The sequence below is a fragment of the Choristoneura fumiferana genome, chromosome 18 (assembly GCF_025370935.1).
Source record: "Choristoneura fumiferana chromosome 18, NRCan_CFum_1, whole genome shotgun sequence".
NCBI lineage: Eukaryota > Metazoa > Arthropoda > Insecta > Lepidoptera > Tortricidae > Choristoneura > Choristoneura fumiferana.
In genome coordinates, this window is record NC_133489.1 from 11,814,641 (window position 1) to 11,841,602 (window position 26,962).

Below are 26,962 nucleotides of genomic sequence, written 5' to 3' on the forward strand. Positions count from 1 at the left end.
GATAGATACTAGCCCTATGTCCAGCAGTGGACTGCTGTAGGCTGATGATGATGATGATGATAGACACTGCAATACCGCGTAGCCAGCATTTTCAATAAGGTATAATTTTCACTGTCAGAACCATGTCAGAACAGTACAATGTTCGTAGGTACTGTTAGTAAATAGGTACAGTGAAAATTATACCTTATGGAAAAAGCTAGTTATGCTGTTGCAGTATCACCGACGAATTATAACTTTTAAATGTGATACCACAAAACATGTAACAAGTTGTATGTAATAAAAGTTATAAAGTGTTAGACAATGTTATCGTGTTTTACAACATTAGGTATAGAACATTTATAACAGCCAATGTAGGAGCACCAAAAGCCCTACATACATTGTAGGTACCTACCTAACCGAGTTTTGGTGCAAGTAGATACAGGCCGAGTGCAGGTGGTAGGACCTTGTACAAGGTCCGCCCGGATTGCTACCACCATCTTGCTCGCTAATCCTGCCGTGAAGCAGCACAGTGCTTGCACTGTTGTATTTCGGCGTGGAGAGTAAGACAGCCGGTGAAATTACTGGCACTTGAGGTTGAGGTATCCCATCTTGGGCCTCTAGGTTGGCAACGCATCTGCAATACCCCTGGTGTTGCAGATGTTTATGGGCGGTGGTGATCTCTTGCCATCAGGAGACCCACTTGGTCGTTTAAATTTCCATCCAGTCGAATAAAAAAAAAAGTAATTTTGGTAGTGTGATATACAAAACCAAAACCAAAAGATGTGAGCCGTGAGCTCTTTACTGTATGGATTTCATGAACTAACCTCAAAGTTGAATAGAATTTTTTTAACAATAAAGTAAAAACAGACTCCAAAAAAATAACAAAAATGGAACCGACTACAAAACGAACTACTAGCTCGAAGTCGGTGCCTCAGCACGAGCCAGCAGGAGTGGAACAATAGTCGTCTACCTCACCTACATACTATGGGTTTCAATCACTCTTGCGGGGTCGTGCTGAGTTACCGACTTCGAGGTAGCAGCTATCTACCTAGAAAAATATTTTCAAGTTTTGTAGTCGGTTCCATTTTTGTTATTTTTTTATTTTTTTGGTGTCTGTTTTACTTTTTTATCAAAAATTTTCTTTATTTCTCACTTTTTAGTGATTTGTAGCCAAAGTACATATCACAACGATTCCATTAAGCCCAAACACGGTTTAGTTACGTTGTTTTATAACAGAGTTCCGTTGCCTACCTTCCGGCTTCAGCATCAGATCAAGTCGAAAGAATCATTAACTTAAAGCTTCTTCTTAGTCGCTTATCTTGGTTTAGTAATCATGGTCGTTTAAAAACGCGCGAGCATTACTTAGCTTTGACGAGTTCCATTGACCATCTACGGTCTTCTTCATCAGGTCCAGTTTACCAAGTGATACTTTCAATGTAAATGCTTGTCGTAATGCTAATGAAGTCGGTTAAAAATGCCAAAATCGCCATAGGTGTGCCTATAAATTTTGAGGTTTGCCCTCGATTTCCCGAGGACCCCATCATCAGATCTTGACTTGGTGACTATGGGACCACCTCAGAAGAATACTCTTTCGAATAAAAAAAGAATTTTGGAAATCGGTCCTCAATGAGGGCTATCGTTTTTTGTCTTTCTAGATGGCGCTACTGTTGCGTGAGGTTTTTAAGTCTGGCATTCAAAGTCTGTTATTATTACTGGCGTGAAAACAATGTTTAGATTAAAATCATATTGTTACGGCGGTGGGTTAGGTGGTAAACTTTGATCATGCTTTTCGACCCCTTGGAGGCGTTTTCAGTAGGCTGGAATACGGTTTCAGGCCGTTTCAGAGGATGCTCTATCACATGAATTTCTCAAAATTTCACCCAAATTGTCGTCGTTTTCAGGCGCCTGAAACATGTTTTCAGTCCGTTTCAGGCCACCCTCTATCCGATGACACCATAACCTGAAACCCCGTTTTCAGGCGTTTCAGGACCCCTTATGGGCCTTTGAAGTACATTTCAGTATATGGCGAAATTTTCAATAGGAGTGAAAGAGATAGCACGATTAGAAAGAGATAGCTATACTGAGAACATTCGAGAAGGTGTGTAACAAGGATAGCCTATATGTGTGAGAGAGGCAGACAGATGACCATATTTCTGGAATATTCTAGTAACTGTGTGAGAGAGATAGCACATGAAAGACACAAACACTCTACTCGTTTCTGGAACATTCGAGATGTAGGTATGACGTCCTAGATGGACTATTCTCGAACTTTGTGGACCGATTCACTGGGGGTATATAAGCCGGGCGAGGTTGCGGCGGAGGGAGTTTCGAATGCGATACCGAGAGATAAACATCGAAGAGAATCAAAGCGACTAGTAAGTGAGTTTTTTAGAGTGCGAAATTACTGTGAACTGTTTTTAAGTGTTTTGTAAAGTTAAGTAACAGTGTGAAAATAAAGCCTACTCTTAGTCATCGGTGTTAAAAGTGCTTTTCAATCACGAACCCACCCCACGAACGTAACAATATTTAATACATCTTAAAAACGTACCATAAAAATATCGAGCAACCACAGTCTTGCGTAGTCCCGTTTTGCTCGGAAAAAAAGGGAGGACAAAAGTTTTCGAAAGACAAAACTGTCTCAAAACACAGACATTCATTGCCCCGTAACGCATATTTGCCATAATTAATTTCAGGTAATGCAAAATATTCACAAAATTATTCTAATTATAAATAAACCCGCGTAGCTAACCCAAACACTTTGAGATTTGACATTTCGGAGACCTCACGCTACACTAGCACCTCTAGCGGCGAATTCATACGCGATAGCCCTCATTGACTGAGTAATCGGTGAACATACATAAAAAAAGCAAACAAACATTGGAACATAGAACCTCCTTTTTTTAAGTCGGTTAAAAATAGTATAGCTGCAAGCTACTACATACAAAAGTAAGTACCACGTCAAGACATGACTGTTAACTTTATAATTTAGTTTTAGGTTTTCGGTATATATTATCAAAAATATTTTCACTGCAAGTTTGTGGATATTTAATATATCATGTTCTGGGGCTTACTTAAAAAACCCCTACTAACCCTAGGTCACTCTTGAAGTAGAGTGTGTAAGTATAGTTTTCTAATTTTTTGATTAACAGACAAAGTTGTACTGAAAACAATGTCATGAATATCGATGCCATGTTAAAAAGTAGCTGGAACCCTAGAACCATCAAAATCCGTTCACTCAGTAAACGCGTGAACAATTTATACCATTAAGATAAAAGTTCTATTATCCGCTCCGGATTTCCGGTGATTTCCCACGGCTCCCAACATCCGATCATGATGCAATTCCTGCGAGAGTATATAGTGGCTATAGTACCAGCTATAAAGAATTATCTAAGTCTGTTCACTCATTGAAAAGTTATCTCAGAAACAAAAACTTAAGTACCCATTCAGACACTAACAAATGGAATTGCGAACGGTTTCCTATTTTTAACCTGGGTAAAAGAGTGACCTTGCTATAAAGTCAGTAAGCAAACTTGTATAGGTACTCGTCTCTTCAAGAAAAGATCAAAAAGTTAAACACACAACTACTTTGCTAAGCAAAGAGCTTCTGTAAATCCTTCTGAGCTTTTCGCTCATGTTTTTAATTTCACAATTCTTGATTACTTAACATCAAAATAATGATACATTAAATATCTTCTGAGTACGTATACTATTATTAGTGCTACATTGAGGTCCCTTAGGACCGTCCCTATACTTAAGAAGGAAGCTTCTCCTGTTTCGAAAACAGTCGACTAAACGAAAACCGACTGAATCGTTTTCCCCATCACCCCATTCGTTCGTCTGTAACGGCACATTATCTCTAAAATTACCATAAATTGTGAAATCCCCTTAAAAATCCACCGTAGAATTTCGGAAAGGTCAGGTCATCCTGATTCATGATTTATGACAAAAATGCCCTGCCGTGGCCGAATGGAAAATTGATAATAGAGCTCCATTAAGTTTGTAATATATTTCGATAAACTCAGAGGTGCGAGCCGGGGTTTGAACCCACGATCCTCTGCTTGAGGGCCATAGGTCAAACCACCAGGCCACCACGGCTTTCAATAAAATGATTATTTTAATGAAATTGTAAATTTTATTTGTGAAACAATATTATAAAGTGAAAAATTATTACTAAAAGTTATTTATTAGATCTGAGAAGTGAACTACTATGTGAAAACATACGCTCGAAAAACATAACCCTCCTTCGGGCAATCGGGTAAAAAATATATATTTTGGCTATTATAAAAAACATACCTAACATCACAGGCCTCTGAACCTAACCTAACCGAGTCGGTTTTGCCCTGACCAAGCTAATTCACTCGCTTGAGAAAATTATGCGAATTCATTTTACAAGCTTTTATTTAGTTTCACCTATCCCGTTGTGTCTGTCTGTCTGTCTGTAATCAAATCTTGCAAGTTAAAGTTGACCAACTTTCAGTGGTTAGATTGACTTGAAATTTGAAATTCTCATACTCGTAGGTTTCACATATACGAGTACCTACATATTAACCTAACTATTTTTACACTATTTCCCATGAAATATTGTCAAAATTAGATACTGTATTTAGTTAGATTTAAGTATCGCTTTTGGCAACTTCGAATACTATATTTTGCAAGCGCTAAGTAAATACTGCAAAACTGTTGTAAGCTAGCTTTTAAATCAACTGCAACTATTTTATTAACCGACTTCAAAAAAGGAGGATGATATTTGTTACTTCCTCTACTGCACTGTTGCAGTAAAACATAGTACGACTACCTATTCGTATGGAGGTAGGTGGCTCTACCCAAAAGGCGTAATAAACTTTATAAGAATCCTCGCGAGTCCGCACTGAGCTGACTCGTCGTGATTTACGCCTAGTGCGGAGGCCGTAAGGCGGCGTAGGGGCCGCAAATATCTCCATTTATCGCAAAAAAGAAAATGCTTTTTGTGTCCGCGACATTGCTGTTGTTCTCAACCTTCTTAATATAGTAGAAGGACATTTTATGCCCATAAACCTTGGCCAACGGACATTCAGGTAGCCTTTCGACCTAGTTAATACCTAATACACTTTTGAGTGATGTGATGATACACTGAAAAAGGGCCGTAGTGGTTGAGTAATAATTAAAACTGTCGTAATGCTAATACGTAGATCTACCTAGAGACAGGGTATATTTGTTCACGTTCTATGAGTTGAATTACTTAACTCTCTAGAAAAAACAATATTTCATCAGTATCCACGATAATCTACATATTTAATCGATTTCAAAAAACCGGCAAAGAGCGTGTCGGGCACGCCCAAAATAGAGTTCCGTAGCCATTACGAAAGAATCAAGTAATATTTTTCTCAGGATTTCGTATTTTCTACGGAATCTTCCAAGTTTAGGTATATTTTATACCTTAGGTTGTTATTTACTCATAAACTAGGTACTAATAATTCTCCAGCAAACTTAGCCGTTATAGTTTTCCTTGAAAGTTTATATAATATACTTACTACCATCCTGATTTTTTTTCGTTCTCTTAATGTACACGAAAAGGTAAAATACACATAAAAATAAAATACAAAGAAATACAAATACACAGAAAGGAGAGCAAAGGCGAACTTATCCCTAAAAAGGAGAAAAGCTCTAATGAGCCTGCGAAGCAATTTGTGTGAAGTTCCCAATCCGCACGAACTACGGCTTGTGAGTCATATAGGCTGATGAGTCTAGGAAAAAAGTTCTGAATGTTTTCAATAAAATTGAATTTGCCCACCGGAGCCCAAAAACGGAACCCATATAATTTCGCCATCTCTGTCTGTCTGTATCTTGTAGAGGGGCTAGACAGTTGTAATTTTGCACGGATATATATGTAAACTATGCCGACAAAATGGTACAATAAAAAAATCATAATAATTTTTTTTAGACGTAAAATATGTCTTTTAAAATCAGGTTTGCTGAGACGATTTTTCGATTCAGTGATTTGTTTTTCATTAAAATCGACCGTCCCACTCTAAAATCTAAACCGGTGGGTGGAATTTTTTTTAAAAATTCAGAATTTTAGTAAGTTTATCAAACTTTCTAGGAAAACTATGTCGGCTAAGTTTGCTTGAGAATTATTAGTAGTTTGTGAGATAAGGTATAAAATAAAAACTTACATACGAAATTTTTTCTTGTCGTAATGGCTACGGAACCCTATTTTGGGCGTGTCCGACACGCTCTTGGCCGGTTTTTTTTCGTTTAGGGCCGAATTCGAGTGCAGGTACGATGACCTGGATCGTTGGAGGAGGCCAACAATTAGAATTAGAGGTGTGCGGGCGGCCGGGCGGGCGGGCGCCTGGCGCGGGCGGCGGGCGGCGTGCGGCGGCGGGCGGCCGGCAGTCGGCGGCCGCTCTCCGCGCCTCTCGCATCGCGACGCAGCCGGACCCGGGGACATGCCGGCGCGCCGGGGCCGCGACCCACGTGCGCGACCGCCGCGAGCTCGCCGCGCCCCGCCGACGTCTGCACTCCTAGATCACCACCTATATCACACGCGATTACGCGTCTCACGTCTACCGGAATGTAAATATTTATGGATGTCAGTTTCCAGTTGTTTAGATTGGCTGTGAATTTTAAGGTACGTAAGTAATGTCTGGTGTTTCGGTTTTTGCACGAGACTGTTGTAGACTGTTTATCACGCGTCAATGAATCAACTGAAAGTTTTCAATAAATCAAACAAATAGCATGCACTTATCGAAATCGCATAGTGCTTTGTGCCTTCGAAATGATTGCTAATAATAATGACTTCAGTTTGTGCCGCACGAACCCTTTCTATATTTGGATCAATAGTTTACCATCGCCTAGGTATTTAGAGTTCCGTTTCTCAGATTTTTCGCATCTATCTAGTAATTTATGACGCGATTTAATTAAACATCACGATAGCGCCAAATGCGCCGCCGCGGGAGAAGCGATCCTTCTGTCTTCATAATAATAACAATAGCTCGTGATGTTTTGAATTCTACCTAAACCTGAAAAGATGTTGCGAATCAGTAGACGCTGCTGGGTAGAAAACTTTTCTGTTAAAGCCCTTTACCAAACGAGGAGAACAGAAAGAAAGTTTAAAGCAATTTTTTATTTTACACAATTCTGTATCAGACTGTGGCTTTGCTAAAGTGGCAATACAATTACCTAGAACACTTTAAAAAGTATTTACTCACTTTAAACTTATACTCAAAGCCGCTTGAAGCTTTTGAACGCCTACGCTTAGGGTCTACGAGTTACGTATATTCACTGTAGGTATCTGAAGAAGATGCTGTATTAAGTAGTTACTTTTTTTTGCCCGCGTAATGTATTATGTAGCTCATTCACGCAGTAGGCCGTACTACTATATACGTACGTAGGCCGCGCACGAGTGCAAGGATGTATACTGTATAGCACATGATTCATGAGCCCGTAGCGAGCCAGTCTTTGTGTTTCCCGGCGACTACGGGTCGTAGCGGAGGGAAGTTTACTCGACGCGGGAACGCTTTTCAATATCGACGCGAATACAATCAAATCAAGCTTATAAATAAAATGCAATACATAGCGGTTCAAAATTAAGTAAATAACAATTTTTTTAATGATATATTGTAATATTTTATTGATTGGCATAAATGTTTAGGTGAAAATGAAATCGGCAAGGCGTGTTCGTGTACATGAAGATGCTATACGACATAGGTAATATTTCAACATTTTTATTATATTCGCAATACTTATTCGTAGTTCTTGCGTAGACAATATTTAAAGATTTTAATTTTCGTTATTTGAAATAAAATTCATGATTAATTCTTATTTGCTACTTGTAGCTAGAAATTAAAATTTAATAGACCTTTTTGTTTTTAGTTATTAGGTACCTACTTGCGGCTAAATGATATTCACATAACTGTTACGTAAATAAGTCAATAAATTTAGATTGAAATAATTAACTGATGGGTATAACTTAGACATATAAAGTAAATATAAGAATTTAGTATGATTTCAAGTACTCACCTACATGCTAGAAAAAATCATTTAATACTGTCTCACTTATTAATTGAGAATGACTGACATTTCGAAAACAAGCTTGTTGCTCAGCGAGGTTAATTGCCGAGCCAAAGAAAATTAAGTTCAATGATGTATTCATAAGGACAGCACAAGTAGCGGCACAACTTGAGTTACCGTAATACCTACCTTGATTTTACGACACATTCTCGGAGCCAGCGGCAGCGCTACCAACACCTATGTTAATCAAATATTAATTGCTTGCTTACTTTGGCTTTAAATTAAGCATTTAGATAAATTGGTTTTTCACTTATATCATATACTCGTACATAGGCCCATTACAGTGGAGTAGTTGAGCCGTAATAAAAATTAAATACAATGTTTTAGACTATCGCGATCATTATTAATTTTATGATTTAAATTCGGGTTTTGTAATATCGAACTTCTCTAAAAACAAGGTACGCGAAACAAAACCCGGATTTACATCATAAAATTTAAAAAATAAATGTTAGGAGGCTTTATGAATTAGGTTTTGTGTTTAGTAACAAAATAAAAACTAATCATAATTCCATAAAATTGCTGCTCTACCTACGTTGTGCATACCTACTATCTAGTGCGATATTGATATTTTTAATTTACGATAAGGTTTTATCTACTAGGTGCGTTAAAGTATGTATTATAAGTTGGATTGTACGAGGGGATAGATATTAATATACGATTAACCGACTGACTGAGTCGTCGTGGAATATGGCCGAAAAGTTGAGATAGAAAAAACATGAGATCTCCCTATAAAGCTCGGCATCCGTGTTAGATACAGAAAATTGTGTTTATGTATCTAGTAGTAAAGATAATCAAGAGGAATAAATAATTCAGGGAGAGCGTTTAGTAATTTAATAGGTATGTCTTTTTGTAATTATGTATTACGAGTAGGAATAACATTTCGTAAGGCCTTTCGGGGATTGAGATTAAGATTCATATTTCTTTTAAGGATTGTAAGTGCTGATCTGATAGTTTGAAGACTTTTTACAAGAAAAGTTGCTACCGGAAATGTACCTGTACATTTTAAGAAATAAAATTAAACATTGCGTTATAAAAATAACCCTCGTAGCGCTACGAGAATAATGTCAAGCGATTACAAAAGTGCGAATTCTAACGTGTTGGTTTTTGAAGGGTTTAAAACCCTGGGTTTTTATATTATAGTTTATCAATGGGTATATACGTTCCTATAAGCTCCCGAGGAGAGGGTGTTTATGATTTTCTAAAGCGAGAAAAAAATATGATACTTATAACCAACTTTTAAAATCATACTGACACTTTACATAGAAGGACTGGAAAACAGCACAGGCTAGTCGTTTATAATAAGCTCGAAATCTGAAAACTGAAATCTTTAACTAAGCAATAAAACGTGATAAAACAAATTGTAGGGAATAACAGGTGTCAGGAATGATATATTTCTTATCTTACGATAACTTAAAGATGACATCCGTATCCCTTGTCATGGCGCTCTACAATTAAGCTCTCACTTTTTGTCTGTCCCCGACTGAATGCTCCCTCTCATCCACTCAAAGTTTGACTGGTAGAGATCCCTTAAAGGGATAAGGTCGCCTTTGTACATATATCTCAATGTTTATCAATTGTGTTTGTTTACTTATTTTATACAATAAAGAGTTTACATACATACAATCCAATAAACAATATACATAACATACATACAATGGTTTTTAACATCCGAGGAAAAACGGCGTGTTAGGTACACATTTAATTTAAAATTCAGGGACTATTTTTTTTCTTATAAACTAAAAGAGTTTCTGTAACAAATGATTTGGTAGAAAGGCTTCGCATTGAAAGAGGAATGAAAATAAAAAATGTTTATCGTATACAAAGATCTACAGAAAAGTGTAAGTAGTATGTACAATAAAATTCTGTGACTGAAACTTAAGCCAGGAAACCCTGTGTTATAGGGTCAAGGTAAAAAAACCTGACCAAAGCAATATAATTATGTGACATACTCGTAATGTAGAGTAGATAAATGAATACAAATACAACAATAAATATCACCTCTGGTCCTTGCCTATACAGTGACTACTAATGTATAACTAGGTACTTTTATTATTCTGATACTACCTTGGAAATGTGTACTTATATGAAACTAGTGTCCTACCCCGACTTCGCATGAGAAAAAATAAGTCACAATTAAGAAATTCGGTAATAAAAATCATTAACTTCACATTTTGAAAAATTACAACGTGCACCTCTGTATATATGTATAAAGCCTTCCGTGTAAAATTATCTAACAGATTTATTCATTTACGATGAGGATGAAAACCACATCATAATCCGTTGCGTGGTTTAGGAGGAGTTAGCGGATCACAGACAGACGCAGAGATCTACTTTGTTTTATACTACCTACGTAAATAAATACAGAGATAAAGACTAAATAACTAAATAAGAGAAATAACAATACTTATTAGGTACCGGCTAATAAGTAAGCTAATGTAAAGTTGACCCAATGTTACTTTCAATTCACTGAAGGCTAATTCATGTTGATTCTTCTAGTTAATTTAACCTGAGCATTTGCAAAATAGTACTCTAGATACTTACCAAGCTTCATGAGTAAATTATTTGATGGAAAAAAAAGGAGGAGAACGCCGACTCCTAAAAATAATTTCAAAACAGTTGATGTGTTGATCATAAAAGTGCCTAAGTGAACGTAATTAAAGAGTCGTCATCTGGTATCTTTCTATTTTCTTTTTGAATAATGTCCGTGCCCAGCGCGGCGTCTCTGAAGTCATTTTATCGTTTGATAAAACTTCGGAGTTTCACTTTCCTCTTTTATACATTAATTCCTGAAAAAACGAGTAGTCATCGCGCCACAATAAGACATATTTCATAACAGTTTGGTAAGACTTTGAGAAGCCATTTCAAAACATTTTTATTTTACTGTAATAAAACTTTTACTCGGTGATAAGAAAAGATCTAGATATATTTACCGTGCGTCTATTGAAGTAGGATCTTCATCATTGTCGATAAAGCTCTCTTCCGTAATGGCAAGGCTAGACTAGGGTGTTACAAGTTCGCTATCTTAACCCTTTTCCAGGCATAGTGTTTATAGCGACAACATAAATGTAAACAAATATTCGACCTTGCCGAATTTAGAATATGGTACAAAATCAATTGAAGACTTTAAAAATATGATTTGTTTTTAAATAAATCCCTCATAGGTAAACAATATAAATATATAATATACGTTACGGGTCGTACTTGGTCCAGCGGTTCTCGTTGGCCATACAACGAGGCAATGCCGCTGGGGTGATGGGTACGTTTGGGCCAAGTAGGTACAATGCGGACGGGTCTGGAGTAGTTTTTATTTTCTTATTTTATTTATTACTATTATTATTTTTTCCTCGTTTAGGTTTTTTTGGTATTTTGTATATTTGTTTTTTTTTGTATTACTTATTATTATTTATTTTAGTAGTTGTAATTAATTATTTAATTTTGGTTGATATTGTTTGGTTTCTTTTCATTATTTGTGTTTATTTTGTTATTCTATTTTTGTCATTTTTGTTTTATTTAGTTAGGATTTATCTTTAGTTTATTAGGTAATGTGTATAATATAACATTATAAATTTTCTATTTAATAAATGAATGAGTATATATTTATTTATTGCATTTACATAAATTACATTAAATTGAACAAAACAAAGTCGAATTAAATTACAAAGCATAGTTAATTACCAGAAAATGTCAAAATAAAACAAAATTAATAAAATAATAATAAATAACACTAAAAAAAATATACAATAAAAATATATGATTAATTATAAAACTATGATGAATTTTTTAGTAGCGTGTCTAAGTTAGCGGGGCCTGGAAAAGAGTAAAAAGCAAATCCGGGAGTGAAAGTTCAAAGGTCGTAGCGATCACAAATCAGACTTCCAGTTTGCACGTTTGTACTCAACACTGGAAAATGACCATTATTTTCTTAATTGAAGAGAAAACCAGCAGAATCACATATTGCCTATACTTTCAGCATAGTAAAGTTTTGTTTTTGCAATTTAAGTTATGGTCCCTTTAACCAACCTCCACTTAATTAAATTCAAACATTTAGTTAATGAGCCCAAATTGAGTGAGTAATATAAATGGAAAATGGAACTACTTAAACAGCTAAATAGGTGCGATTTTTCATGTAAAAAAATCAAGCTTGAATTTTTAAGAATGACTAAACTGCAGGTTCAGCTCTCCTATGAAGAAAGTGTTATCGCTACTCTACGGAAACTGTTGGATTTTTGGAATTTTTGGGACAAAAACAATCCAATATCCATCCCAGGGTCTTAAACTACCTCCATGCCTATTTTCATCTGAATCGGTTCAGCGCTTTAAGCGTGAAGAAGTAACAGACGGAAATACAGATAGAGTTGCTTTTGTATTTATAATACTAGTAAGGAGTTGAGTCTAAGGTTCTATTTAGTAGGAGTGGAGCGGAAACATGCAGCAGACCAGTGACATTCGTTGAAATCTAACTTGCCCCCGACCAATTGTAACGTGCTGATAAAACGTGGATTTTTTTAAATATCGAGTCTACTATCCCCTCTTCAATTCAATAGAAACGCATTGTTAAACCCTAAGTCATCTTACTACTATGATTTTTTTAAGTTCAAAAAGTCATGAGCTCTGTAGTAAAAGTAAGGCTTAGGTCTATCAAAAGAACTAGCACAAGGATATTTTATTTATTAATGTGACTGTAACACGTAAGTACCTATCCAAGTAGTGTTTTGCGTCAACTTGGGCATCAAATTTGGTTTAGCATTATTAAATCTTTATAATAACTATTCATATTGTATTCATTGGCATGAGATTTTATATTAAAGCTGAAGGACTCCGTTTTGAGTTCTTTTAAAGACTATGTCTACTCCTTCTTGGCAAAACTCGAGTAAGGTCTATAAACGATTAGAAAGTGAAACCGACTTGAGCTCTAAAATAATTTTAATAGGATTAATTAAAAACTAATACCTATTAAAAATAAAACTTTTTTATAGTTTGGACTGAAATCTTTCTTAAACATTATTTTCTGGTCCGTTTAATTTTCGAAATTTAAGTCTAAATGTTTAATTTTCAGACATGCTACTTGTTCATCAGAGAACGTAAACCTTGGTATTTTTTTTTTCAACTTAAAATATAGTAATTATAATATCTTCTACTCTACTACTACAGGTACCTTTGTTTTTGGTAATTAAGAACGGCTGATATATTAGAAGAAAAATAATTAAGCGTAGTCTTAATGTACTACCGTTAATCAGAATTACGTACAACAATGACTCTCTTTTTCAATATCTAGCCACAATCATTATTAGAAGATCATAAACGTCGGCAAGTTCTCAAATAAAATATAAAATCATAGCGTCTGCATGATTCTACCTGATTAAATATTTAAAATATTACTTCCAGTTAATTTACTCATAAATGCCGCCTAAGCTACGTAGAGTAAGTAATTCAGCTTACGATGCAGCGCTTAAATTTATATGCAAAGTATGCTATTAGTTTTGTTACTACAGCTACGCAACGCAACGCATTTTGTTGAAAACAAACAATCTGCACACATTTCTATCTTCACCAACGAACTATCCTTACTGCTTATCATGTAGTTTGAATAAAGGCATTGAATTTACCGAGTGATAAATTTCCGCTTACTGTCGTCAGCTCGTCTATCTCACCGCGCCACGAAAGTTAAATCGCATGTGCTCAGGGGTGGCTCCACCCAGCGCGAGCGACGCACAGCTTCGCACCCACGAAGACGCGCTTCGTTGGTTCCAACTTTATTTGCGTGCTACATGTTACTTGACTGTGCGGTTTCTCCTTGAAACACCATTAGACTCTACTAAAAAATTAGCTCTATTAAAATATTAATGTTGCTCGATATCTTACATAAGTAAATTGAAAATGTTTATCGATATTATAGTAATGTGCCTAATCCATTAATAAGAAAACATTACACCGCTATCGTAATGCGGCTTTAATTATGTACCTACTCTATTCGCGTGATCCAAGAGGTACCTAGTACGCGTATAAATAGTCGCCTCGATGGCTCCGCAGATGTTATTGACATCGTCTCAGCACGAGAGTAGGGTGGCGACCGCGCTCCGCACTCGCCACACTGCCTGTTCGAGAGCTTCTCGAGTGAAAAATCAAGAACTCTTTGCGGCGCATAATACGAATAACATGGAGCTCGCAAAACAAAGTGGGGGCACCAAAGTCGTTAGTGAGGGGCGAAAATAAAAGGGTGAAGTGGAGTGGTAAGTGGACAGAGTAGAGGTACCGTGAAGTGGAGGTGATGCCCCGTGTTGTCCGCAGTGAGAGCAAGCCTGGCGGCGGCGACCGACTGGCGACGCCGCGGATGTCGCTGCTGGGCAAGCCGCTCAGCTACCGCGCCACGCGTCGCGACGCGCGCTACCGCCGCCTACAATCCAAGTTCTACAATTTCCTTGAACGGCCGAGGGGTGTTAAGGCCGTCCTGTATCATATGATTGTGTAAGTCGTCCGCTAAGAACATTAACCCGATTTCCGTTGCTTGTAAACAAGACTCTACATTTTATTTTATCTGGTCTTTTCCTTGTATATTTTATGGTATCCTTGTTTCTAAATGACTTTATTTGCACGCATAATGCTGTCGTTGTATTCAGAAGTTTATAGTAGAACGTGATCTCAGCAATATAATTAAAATTGGTACTTACTAAAAGTTTGCGCATATGATATATAAAATCTAAATGTAAATTAAAAGTTACCAAGAACACGGCATTAATATTCGTTTGATTATAATTTTCACTGCACCTTTAATCAACATTATGATTGTTTTTAAAAAGAATGGTGTATTTCTAGTATCAGTTTATTACTCGACATAAAAACCAGTTGCGAGTTGGTATGTAATTCGTAAACACTTCAATTTATAACCTACAGCGGATCGGAACCCCGCACTTTATTTTTATGACATAAGAAATGAGACGTTAAATTGATCGATTCGAGGCGCCGTTTATTGTTTTAAGTCGGAAATCATTCACAAATGTGATATTTATAAGATGTTTTATCTACAATATTTTATTCAACTTTAAACCCTGAATAACACGAATAATTGAATAAGCGTCGCTGCTTTGATTCAATCGAATGGTAGTTCAATTGTATTCGAATTAATATTCTTGGGCATGTGCCAAATAGAACGTCATGTTAAAACGTAATCCACATTATTTACACCTACATACAAACTCGTACTTATATCTATAGCTCGCGAGCACGCTGTATTAAAGATTAATTTACTCATTTTCTCTCACAAATTCATGGGACCATTTAGTGTTTAAATTTAATGACTGTAGATGTACTGATCTTGTGTGACAAAGTTTCTGTTATTTGTTCCAAAAGTACATACGTCGCATACAAACCTAAACGGCGTTGCGAGTTTGCGATGTAGTCATATTATGCTTCTGTGACCCTTTTTGCCAAGAAAACATAGTTGAAGTCTGGCGCGAGCTTCTCGACACGATGTAAGGGCTCAATAAAAACATATTTTCTTATTGCCTCACTGGATTTTTGGGACTAAAAAAATTGTATTTCGGTAGGTAAGTATTGTTCAATAATCTAAAAGTTGCTTGCTATTTAAGGTCCCATACTCACAGGGTGACAAATGATAGCGTGAAGGAGTAACAAACGTACACACACACACACACACTAACTAACTAACAAGCTTTCGCATATTTATAATATAAGGAGGAAGTAGGATTTTAGTGTCACTATGTGCAATGTGTGTCTTTGTCTACCACCATCTTGCTCGCTAATCCGGCCGTGAAGCAGCAGTGCATGCACTGTTGTGTTTCGGCGTGCAAAGTAAGACAGCCGCATGAAACTACTGGCTTTTGAGGTATCCCATCTTAGGCCTCTAGGTTGGCAACGCATCTGCAATACCCTTGGTGTTGTAGATGTTTATGGGCGGTGCTGATCTCATACCATCAGGAGACCCACTTGCTCGTTTGCCATTCAGTTGAATAAAAAAAGAAAAGTACTCGTAAACATAGACTAAGAGGCTAAAAGAGCACAAAAAAATCTAATTAACACATTATATATACTTGGTTTGGATAGGTATTTAACTAAATGTAAACAAAACAACGTCAATTGGTGTCTTAAATATTGAAATGCCCCCATTAAACTATCTAAACATTTACATTTCTGTATTGAAATACACTAGTCTTGTTTAGTATTACAATGATAGATAAGTAAAATGTTTAAAATCTTTGAATGTACCCAATATGGCAACTGAAGTTTGTTTATATTTAGTTTCAACTATAGGTACTTATCTTATTTCGAGTTAGCTTATTCTTATATTTTAATTTGCTGAATTTTATCCATAACGTGTCTATTACCACTAAAACAAAAAAAAATTGAGGGGAGTCCATTGTCCAACAAGAAACTTATTATTTTTGTTTTCGTTGTATCTCTAACGCTTGATAATAATCTGACCTGAAACTCAGAATGGTAATAGAGATAAATAAAGATATTGCATATTAACAAATAACAAAAACCACGTCTTGGTCTGCGAAGAATTCGTTATCACGCACCTTTGAGCACTACAGAACCTTCCGGGATAAAAACTGCTCTGTGTCCTTCTAGGGGCCCCAGACGTTCATCGCGACCGGTTGAGTATTTTACGCGTGAAAGCCTAACAATTTTATAAGCATGAAACTACCGTGAGACTCACTCATATTAAATATATTGACCCGGATAACTTACGTCTTAAATCGAGATTAGCTCGACATGTTTCGGGCTAATCCGTAGCCCTTCGTCTTCGGAGCAACGCGACGCCGCTCTGCTCGCGCGACTACCCGACGAAATTGACACCGGCACACAACTACCCGCGTTTTCATCATTATTTTCATTACAACTGTCAAATGTAGGGTAGTACACAACACTAACCACATCGCTTTGTAAAGGTACGTTCACACACACCGATGACGCAGCACGAGTTTTCAAAGACCGGTGGTAGCTGAGAGGGTTCCGGTATATTTACCGTTTATAAAAGGGGTGACGGATAAAATCGGACACTTGTTACGCCGAAAATATAGCATCAAGTCGATTTTCCGTCCTCATATGCAGCTCAGACAGTTGGTACGTTCGCCGAAGGATAAGGAGCCCCTGAGTGCTCCCGGGGTATATATGATTCCCTGTTCCTGTGGCAAAAGCTATATCGGAGAGACTGGACGAAACCTTTCCACAAGGGTATCGGAGCACATACGCAGTATAAGGAAACAGGACGACAAGGGGTCTGCTGTGGCCGAGCACTCAATGGACTCGGATTCGACGCACTATATCAGATTTGATAAGGTATCTGTACTTGCGAGAGAGAAATTTTTCATACCGCGGAAAGTGCGTGAAGCCATCGAGATTAGTCTTCGTCCGAATTTCAACAGGGATAGTGGTGTGACGGTACCTCCGAGTTGGAAAACGGTGTTAAATACTCGTGCTGCGTCATCGGTGTGTGTGAACGTACCTTTACAGAGCGATGTGGTTAGTGTTGTGTGCTACCCTACATTTGACATTCAAAATGAGACATGAAAATGATGATGAAAACGTGGGTAGTTGTGTGCCGGTGTCAGTTTCGTCGGGTAGTCGCGCGAGCAGAGCGGCGGCGCGCAGTGCGCGTGTTGCAGCAGCCGCTGAGTCGCGTTGCTCCGAAGACGAAGGGCTACGGATTAGCCCGAAACATTTCGAGCTAAACTCGATTTAAGACGTGAGTTATCCGGGTCAATATATTTAATTTTATAAGCCTAATAATATACTCACTTTTACATTTATAATATTAGTAATTAGTTTTGGTACCATTGACTGTGTCGTGCATAATTAAATTAAGTAATGCCTGGGGATTGACGTTTGAAATCACATATCTGTGAACATACCACTTAATAAAACCGATTCCATAAAAAATAAAAAAACAACGAAAAATGGAACCGACTACAAAATCCTTGAAAATATCTTTCTAGGTACCTACTAGCTCGAAGTCGATGCCTCAGCACGAGCCAGCAGGAATAAAACAACAGTCGTCTACCTCACCTAGATATACTAGGGGTTTCAATCCCTCCTGCTGGGTCGTGCTGAGTCACCGACTTCGGGCTAGTAGGTGTACCTAGAAAAATATTTTCAAGGGTTTTGTAGTCTCAATTCCAATTTTTGGTTATTTTTTTGGAGTCGGTTTTACTTTTTTGTTAATTTATGATTGGTTTTTTGGAGCATCTTTGTATTTTTTATTTTAACTCCAAATTTGTTACTTTTACGGGTATCCCGTGAAACTATATCAAAAATACAAACTGAGACATGGATGCACAGAAAAACCAGATAAAGAGACCAGTTGCTCTGGTCTCTTTATCTGGTTTTTCTGTCTTCGTACCATTGTCGTCCACTCAGAATCAAAAGAAACAGATCACGTTTTTACTCTGTCGCACCTTGTGGACCTCTGCAAAGTAACGCCTGAATCAATCAATTATCTATAAATATTATTGTTAGAGTAATTTTATGAAAATTCCTGTGACGTAGCTCTTACAGAGTAAGATCAAAAAATCGTTGTTTTTTGAAAAGTTTACTTACATTAAATGTCACCGGGGTTGTCGTAACGTACAGTCACCAGCATTAATATCTGCCACAGCGGAGCGTGCAAAAATATCTGACACGTCCTTCCGGCCCTAGAAATAGAGTCGTATTGGATATTTATGACGCTTGTGTCCGATATGCTGGTGACCGTACAATGACACTAAGGGCGGTTTCAGACTAGCGTTTCATTTGCGTGTATAAGCTCATTTTTGGAAGCGTGTGTACGCGCGTCCAGGTGCGTTTTTGTTTTATTTTTTAACGCACGTTCGGTTTAATTTGGCAGCCATGTAAGCGCGTATGCCAAAAACGGCCGTATACGCGCAAACGCTAGTCTGTAACCGCCCTAAGCACCTAGGTACTATACATAGGTACCTATAGGTACTATAGTAATTATAGGCACAATGTTTTTCTCTCTCAATTTTTGTGTACCCTGTAAAATCAAAGTTCGTATCATAGCGTCCCTCTCATTCTCGAATTTAATAATATTAGCGTCCAGCGGGGCGACAAGATACGAAGTTCGAATTTTGCACTTCGTAGTATAGGGCCTGTGTCTTAATTCTAATTCGATTTTCCTATATCTACGATTTCTCCTTCTCCGCACATCCTGATGGGTAAGCACTGTTAAAGTAGAAGGTTGAGTGGTGGGTTGTGTGTTGTGTGCAGGTTCCTGATGGTGTTCATGTGCCTGTCGCTGTCCGTGTTCTCCACTATCGAGGAGTACGAGGCGCGCGCTGGGATCGTCCTCTTCTACATGGAAACTGTCGTCGTCGTTTGGTTCGCCATCGAATTCTTTTTAAGGTAAATGATTTCTGTCGACTTGAAGGTTGCCTTTAACAGCGCAGCCATTTGTGCACCTATAAATAGTGTATTTTTGCAGAGGATATTTTGGAAGAGAGACTTCGTTTAGCTGGATGGAACTTTAGAGTTACAAGCGGCGAAACTAATTCCTTGCCTTAACCTCGTAAGTTCTCGTGAACTTCATAAAGTACAAATCAATTGTACGAATAACTGCCGAAAGTACTACGTAGAGTACAAATTTTTCAATGAAATAAGAACTTTAATTTTATGTAAGTAATTTCCGAAATAACAAGACATAGAATTCTCCACTTGGTCTGATGTATGATGATGTCTATGTATGTATGACAAAAAAAGTCAGTACTTAGAAGGTTATCTGTCTGTCTCAGGCCAATTATATATCATCATCCCAGCCTATAAACGTCCCACTGCTGGGCACAGGCCTCCTCTCAAAACAAGAGGGCAAGAGGCCATGCTATTTAAAATAATTTGAAGGATTTTTTAAATATGGTTGACAAAATGTTTTATAAATTAATTTGTATTCAAAGTGTAAAGAATTCAACCAAGCTTACCTCTTAGCTAAAAATTGAGAAAAGTTTACAACCACTGGCCACCATAAAATGGAGCGCCGTGACCTTATAAAAAGTAGGGTGGTTTCAGAGGTTTCACTATGAACACTAGAAAAATGTTCGCTAATAATAATAAAAAGGACGGTAATTTCAGAAAAAATACAAACCTATATACATACCTTAAGGCTTAGAAACTCGTTTCCCCTTTGGAATTCGAAGTCACCTTGGATCGTAACTAAGACTAACCGACTCATTTGTTAATCTCTAACTAGTTATCATTTTTATGTGTCATAATACCCAAAACATTCACAAACTTTACTCACTTTTGTATTAGATAGTAAAATAACAACGGTGTGTGTCATAAATCACCACCGTTAGTCGCTTAAGAGCTGGTTCCGCCAATAAAGCCAGGCTATAAGACTGTACAAAAATCAAACAAAAACAAAAGCTCTCAGCTAAAACTCAAGCTCTCGGCCACACCACTACATACGGATAGATGTCCTTGACTTTATTTTTTGCGTAAAGAAAGCGAAACTGGATAAGCGACACTTTTATTGTCTTAAACACAGTCATGTCTAACGTTACAGTCTCACTTTGGACTATGAATGGGCTGGATTTTGCGCTAAATTGAATATGTCTCACTTGCCCCACATTTTTCCTGCTCTTAACATATTTTCGTTAATCTCTGAGATAGTTTGCGTCAGGTGGCAGGTAATCAGGGAGTGGTGAAGCAGGCCCCTTTTTTTCATTAAACAGATTAGACGGCTTCCGACGTTTTATTTATATTAGATTATAAATCTTTCGAATCTAAAAGTAATTTGATTTACAAAGCCACCTATAAATTCACTATTGGCTGGAATCTGTTCTGGTTCAATTAAAGTATTTTTAAAAGTGCGATAGTGAATGTTTTAGAGTTCTGTAGTGAATATGAACTGATGAAAATATACACATACCTGTAATGTTGATTTTGAAGTAAGTGCCTATAGTTTTACTTAATTTTCTCGAATGTACTTTACTTATAAGTAACATTTCTTACTATTTGTACGGTTTGTATTGTACAGTCACCAGCATCAATATCTGACACAACCAAGCATGCATAATTAGGTATCTGATACGACTCTATTACTAGGGTCAGTAGGATGTGTCAGATATTTTTGCACGCCCCGCTGTGGCAGATATTAATGCAGGTGACTGTACCTACAGTTATTAAAATATGTATGCTTAGAATTTCCAGATTATACCTACCCTAATACAAATTATGCAAATGTCACCACGGTACTTTAACAGCATTGTCCTCCTCCACTCCAAACTAAGAAAGTGGGAACATAAATAGAATCTTCAAAGACCGAGGCTCTGAACTTTATGCCAACCTCTTAAACTTTTAAAGATTAATTGCGAAAACGTATTAGAGAAAGAAACAAGACGAGTATTTCTTTTTAATTTTCTTAAATCTGAGTGAACAATAAATGGTTCATCTGAGCGTAACGCGGGCGCGGGCGCGGGCTCCGGCTTTGGAGGAGCACCGAGCAATCCATCCACAATGAGTGACGAATGACTCGCCGCGCCGGGCGCGCAGCTTATCTCCGGCGCTCGCGCCCGCGTTGCGTCAAGCGAAGGGTATTAAGAACTAATGACCGGCCCTCTTCGTTTTATTAAAAGCTGAAATATTAATACTCAATGTCTTGTTTGCTTAGGTTATGGTCGTCAGGATGCCGGTCCCGGTACCAGGGTTCAATGGGTCGTCTCAAATTTTTGAGGCGACCTTTCTGCATAATAGGTAAGTGCTTTATATTATTTATTAAGTAGTACATAGTTATTTAAAATGTAAAATACCTAACGGACAAAACCTCATATTATTATCTAATCAATTCTTTGGGCATAATTATGGTTGATAGGTGTAAGTAAGATCCAGGCTTTTCTTAGGTAATGAATTTGCCACATCTGAAATATGTATTTATTTAATACCTACTACAAACAAGGTTTCATAACCATTCTACTTCTGTCACTCACTCTTGACAGAGTAGTCGTGTTGATTAAGATTGACGATTCGTGTGCAAAAATGGAGAGGTGGTTTCCTCCTGCCTTCCACACCACAGTGCTGGAGTCCGGGGTTTGTAGTTGGCAATGGAGATCGCTGCTGCCCATTGTCATATTCAAATTCAAATTCAAAATTAAAAATAAAATCATTTATTCATTAAATAGGCCATGGGCACTTTCACACGTCGTTTTTAGGGTTCCGGAGCCAAAATGGCCAAAACGGAACCCTTATAGTTTCGCCATGTCTGTCTGTCTGTTTGTCCGTCCGCGGCTTTGCTCAGGGACTATCAATGCTATAAAGCTATAATTTTGCACGATTATGTATGTAAACTATGCCGACAAAATAGTACAATAAAAATTTAAAACAAAAAATTTATTAATGTACCTCCCATAGATGTAAAGTGGGGGTGTTTTTTTTTCTTCAGCCAACCTTATAGTGTGGGGTATCGTTGGATAGGTCCTTTCAAATCATTAAGGGGTTGCTAATACGATTTTTCGATTCAGTGATTTGTTTGCAAAATATTCAACTTTAAAGTGCAAATTTTCATTAAAATCGAGCGTCCCCCCGCCCCCTCTAAAATCTAAACTGGTGGGTGGAAAAATTTGACAAAAATTCAGAATGGTTGTAAGTATATCAAACTTTCAAGGAAAACTATATCGGCTAAGTTTGCTTGAGAAATATTAGTAGTTTAAGAGTAAATAGCAGCCTAAGGTATAAAATATACCTAAACTTGGCAGATTCCGTATAAAATACGAAATCCTTAAAAAAATATAACTTATTTGTTTCGTAATAGCTACGGAACCCTATTTTGGGCGTGTCTGACACGCTCTTGGTCGGTTTTAAACGCTTTAGGAAAAAACCATCATTGCCAAGAAGAAATGCGCCGCAAAGAAACTTGGCAGAAAGTCATTTTTTTTAAATAATTACAAATAAAATACTTAAAAACTTCAGTATACAATTAAAGGAAAAATTACAAGAAAAGAATATTTAAGGTAAGTAGAGGTATTTTAGACGACCAGATGGCCTAGTGGTTAGAGAACCTGACTACGAAGCTTGAGGTTCCGGGTTCGATTCCCGTGTTGGGGCAGATATTTGTATGAAAAATACGAATGTTTGTTCTCGGGTCCTGGGTGTTTAATATGTATTTAAGTATTTATCTATCTATATAATTATATTTATCCGTTGCTTAGTACCCATAACACAAGCTTTGCTAAGCTTACTTTGGGACTAGGTCAATTGGTGTGAATTGTCCCGTGATATTTATTTATTTATTTATTATAAGGTCCCTTAGTCGCCTTTTACGACACCCACGGAAGAAATTAGTCCGTCCTAAAAAAAACCGGGCACAGACTTAATGACTATGAGCTAGTGAAAAAAAGCCGACGGCCCTTTAACATCCCATTCATTCACAAATAAAAAAAAAGAATTAGGTAAAATATAGTCTCTCGAAATTACATAATATACATATATTGCTACCCGTAACGTTTTGGGATAGACGGTGATTAGCCAGTTCGTTAGTGACTCAGTCAATCGGTTAGTACTGAAGTATTTTTGGTAATATAATACAGAAATTACTCCATCGGAGTCGCAGTTTCCTTTGAGACGAAATCTTCGTTATTCATTGGCCGCGTAGTACCGTTACGGTTAGCTAAAAGAACGCGGTATAAAGATAACAAATTATAAAAAAAAAACCGTTACTTCTAAAGAAAGAAAAGAAAGAAAGAAAGAATAAATTTCCTTACCAAAATTCGGCTAAAAATAACAAAAAACCTTATACATATAACTATAACCTTATATAATATATTAAATCTTCTATATCCTGCGTAGTACCGTGGCTGATAGACCGCAGTATTAAAGATAACAAATTATTAAAAAAGCCTGTTACTTCTAAAGAAAGAAAAGAAAGAATAAATTTATTTACCAAAATTCGGCACAACAAACAAAAAAATATATTATACTTAACTAAAAAAAAACAGAAAACCTTATGTAACCTTATATATTAAAGATTCTATATCCTTTTAGTATTGAAGGGGCAACATATCGATTGTTGAATAATAGAACAGGTTCATAAAAAAAATGTTATGAAGGCATCTTTCAGCTAGGAACAGGAAAATAACAACCGCGAAGAAAAGTTGCTCTGAAACGTAAACAAATATCATAAAGCAAAAATAATAAAAAAAATGTAGGCTGTATGTAGATGTACAGTCATCCTCAACATTTCCAAGTAAAAGTCACGTTCCGTCTATAAACCGTGGCGAAGTGACCCTATTTCAGGTGCGACCAATCTGCCGCGACCTTCACATTTTCGGCCGGTCTCCCCTGGCGCTAGTTCGTGCGGCCGCCGCGCTCTCGGGGGAGCCGGCCCGCCCGAGACCAGCCTTGTTGCCTCGTTACCTTGTTGCCTTGTTGCCTCGCCGGCAAACATAGCCGCAACGCACCGCATGATACCCACTCCTCCGCACCGACCCCACAAACAACTACCTACCGCAACTCGCAATTGTTTCACCACTTCCTGTGATCATTTAAATTTCAACAAAGTAGATTTCATTGTTAATGTATCTACCCCTACCGATTTCTGAACAAGCTAGATAAAACCGCTTTACCAATTGATGAGGGGATCTCTCTACCTTATTAAGTTACGTCGGCGAGCGAAGTACGGCACAGACCTCTATAAATTCGTAACTGCGATGCAATATTCGTACCCAGTGGGTAAAGTAGTGCTATGCTACCGACGCCGACGCCGCGGATTCTAATCTGCGCGCAGCAATCACACTTAATCGCTGCATGAATACTTGTAGGTACTATTTAAAGTTTAAATTTTAAACACTTGATTTAAAAATCTTACATATTATATTAAGTTATTAGAAACCAGGATGCTTAAAAAAACTTAATGCGGTATATTACTTTGCCCAATAGGGGATAGAGATTATAATGATTATATGTATAATGCCCGGGCAATGTAATTAATTGAATAGTTTTTATCAAATTGCTATCTCATATTGGTCATTATTCATAATGTCCGGGCATTATCAATAATGACCAATTTATCACTTGGTCCACAACATATACGAGTATATCACATGTGGCATACACATTAAGGTACCGACTATCACGGGTAGATGTCAACATCACGGACAAATCTTATTGCGTAGGTATATATACCTAGTGCCATCCACGAAGACACTTCATTTTGACAAAATTAGACATTAATGACATTGTAATAAGAACCACGACACGCGTCATCGTGAATTACTCTACCTATAAGTAAGTGTTCACTGTACCCACCCAATAAATGGTATATCAAATGTCAGGTATTCCGTCCGCTTGGTATATCAAAACGATAAGTATATATTTGAACACATCAAACGCTGCGAAAATTACACTCATAATCACTGTTTATTAACCTCTGGAACGACACTAGAGCAATATTTCTCGCTAATCAGTATTTGCTAGGAGAATTACGCTAGTTCTTTACGAGCCCAATACACCGAGTAAACTGGCAGTACTTCACCACGAAAACGGGTAAGTGTGACAAATCAATATTGAACGGAAATCGTTTAATGTGATTCTCTCGATAAGCGCACTTATCAAGGATTGTAACTACGCTTTGTTGGTTTTGGGAACTTAACTCCCTATTGATTCTAGAATAGGCATCACTCATTGCCGACGAGGCCAAATAGTCGGTTGCTCGCGTGATGAACAAAATCATCCATCTTATTTTTCCATTATTACAAGTAAAGAAGATATCTTCTGCCGTGCAGCAATAGTTGATGTGCCTAAATAGACAACCCGCTGGGGAAATTCACTATTGAACAAACATGATTAGGTTTTTACATTGTAGATCTTATCATCTCATTACTCATTACGAGTAAAGTAAAAACAAACCAATTTAGTGCCCTTTTTCCTAGAAAAAATTAAAGCTCTAACCGAGTACCGTAGACCGGATTAACAATTCACTTGTTATTTAAGTTGACTGACAGCAAAGTGGCAGGAATTATTTATTTCAATTAGCATGTTAAACAGTTCAACTTCGCACCTTGTCAATTCCCACTGTCGCTTAAGCACTGATTAAACCCTTGTCAAAGCTTAAGTATAACTATTATAATTTAAAATCTTTGAAATATGCCTCGCTTCGTAGCCGGCTTTATATATTATTTGTTGTGTCTTCGAGTACAGTACGACTTAGTTGTTGATTTTGCTTTATTTTCATACTTATAATTTGACAAGTAGGTACCTACGTATTTCACACATGCCAAATCAGAAAACGTATATAGATTGTTGTGTTGTACAGTCGAGTTCATAAACTTGTGAGCAAAAATTTGATAAAAATATCTGAACACGACTCTATTGTTAACGGCCGGCATAGAAGCGTGTTCAGATATTTTTGATAAAATTTTTGCTCACTTTATGAACTCAACTGTAATTGTCGGCTCACCCGTGTCGCCCGTCACTCGTGTCGCTTAGCGCTGGAGTTCAGTTACAGAGTTGCGAGTACTTATAAAAGGGATTTTCATCTCTCATAAGTACTCAGAAAGTTAGATAAATCATATTCGACATTAGGGAAGCACACCCCTTAGCTTCCAAGGTATGGTCCCAAAAGATAAAAATAAATTTAAATTAATAGGGCATAAGTGTAACGTGGCAAACCTCCGCGGTGCGCAACTGGCCGCTTACAGAAAAAAAAAAATCCGAGGCTACCTTATCACCCTGCCCTGTTTCTCTACCTGTCCTAGAAGTCTCAGGCCAGTGTTTTTTTTAATTTATCTACAAGAGCAGTGCTGACTGAAATAATTGTATATATTTTTCTTTTGTATTATATTTTTTTTCTCCGACCGGCTAGCCGGTTACATAAGAACAAATGCGTACTCATCCTACACGGCCTATACGTAGTACAAATTATTAAGTTCTTTTTTCAGGGTTCCGTAGTCAACTAGGAACCCATATAAAAAGTTTCACCATGTCTGTGCGT

At 37.3% G+C, this 26,962-nt stretch overlaps 1 protein-coding gene across 8 annotated transcripts in view; it reads left to right on the forward strand.

The window, feature by feature from the left end:
- Positions 1-6,362: 6,362 nt before the first annotated feature.
- The window catches only part of KCNQ (KCNQ potassium channel), a 108,084-nt gene continuing 87,484 nt past the window's right edge, over positions 6,363-26,962 (forward strand). For 6 of the 8 annotated variants that reach the window (XM_074102109.1, XM_074102108.1, XM_074102112.1 and 3 more), the window contains exons 1-5: positions 6,363-6,589; positions 7,613-7,668; positions 14,320-14,496; positions 19,255-19,389; positions 21,650-21,732. In XM_074102109.1, the coding sequence (XP_073958210.1) occupies positions 6,545-6,589; positions 7,613-7,668; positions 14,320-14,496; positions 19,255-19,389; positions 21,650-21,732 (496 nt within the window). In that variant the 5' untranslated portion in view covers positions 6,363-6,544. The remainder of the gene's footprint in view (positions 6,590-7,612; positions 7,669-14,319; positions 14,497-19,254; positions 19,390-21,649; positions 21,733-26,962) is intronic. The other 2 variants (XM_074102113.1, XM_074102115.1) reach the window with 2 other exon arrangements.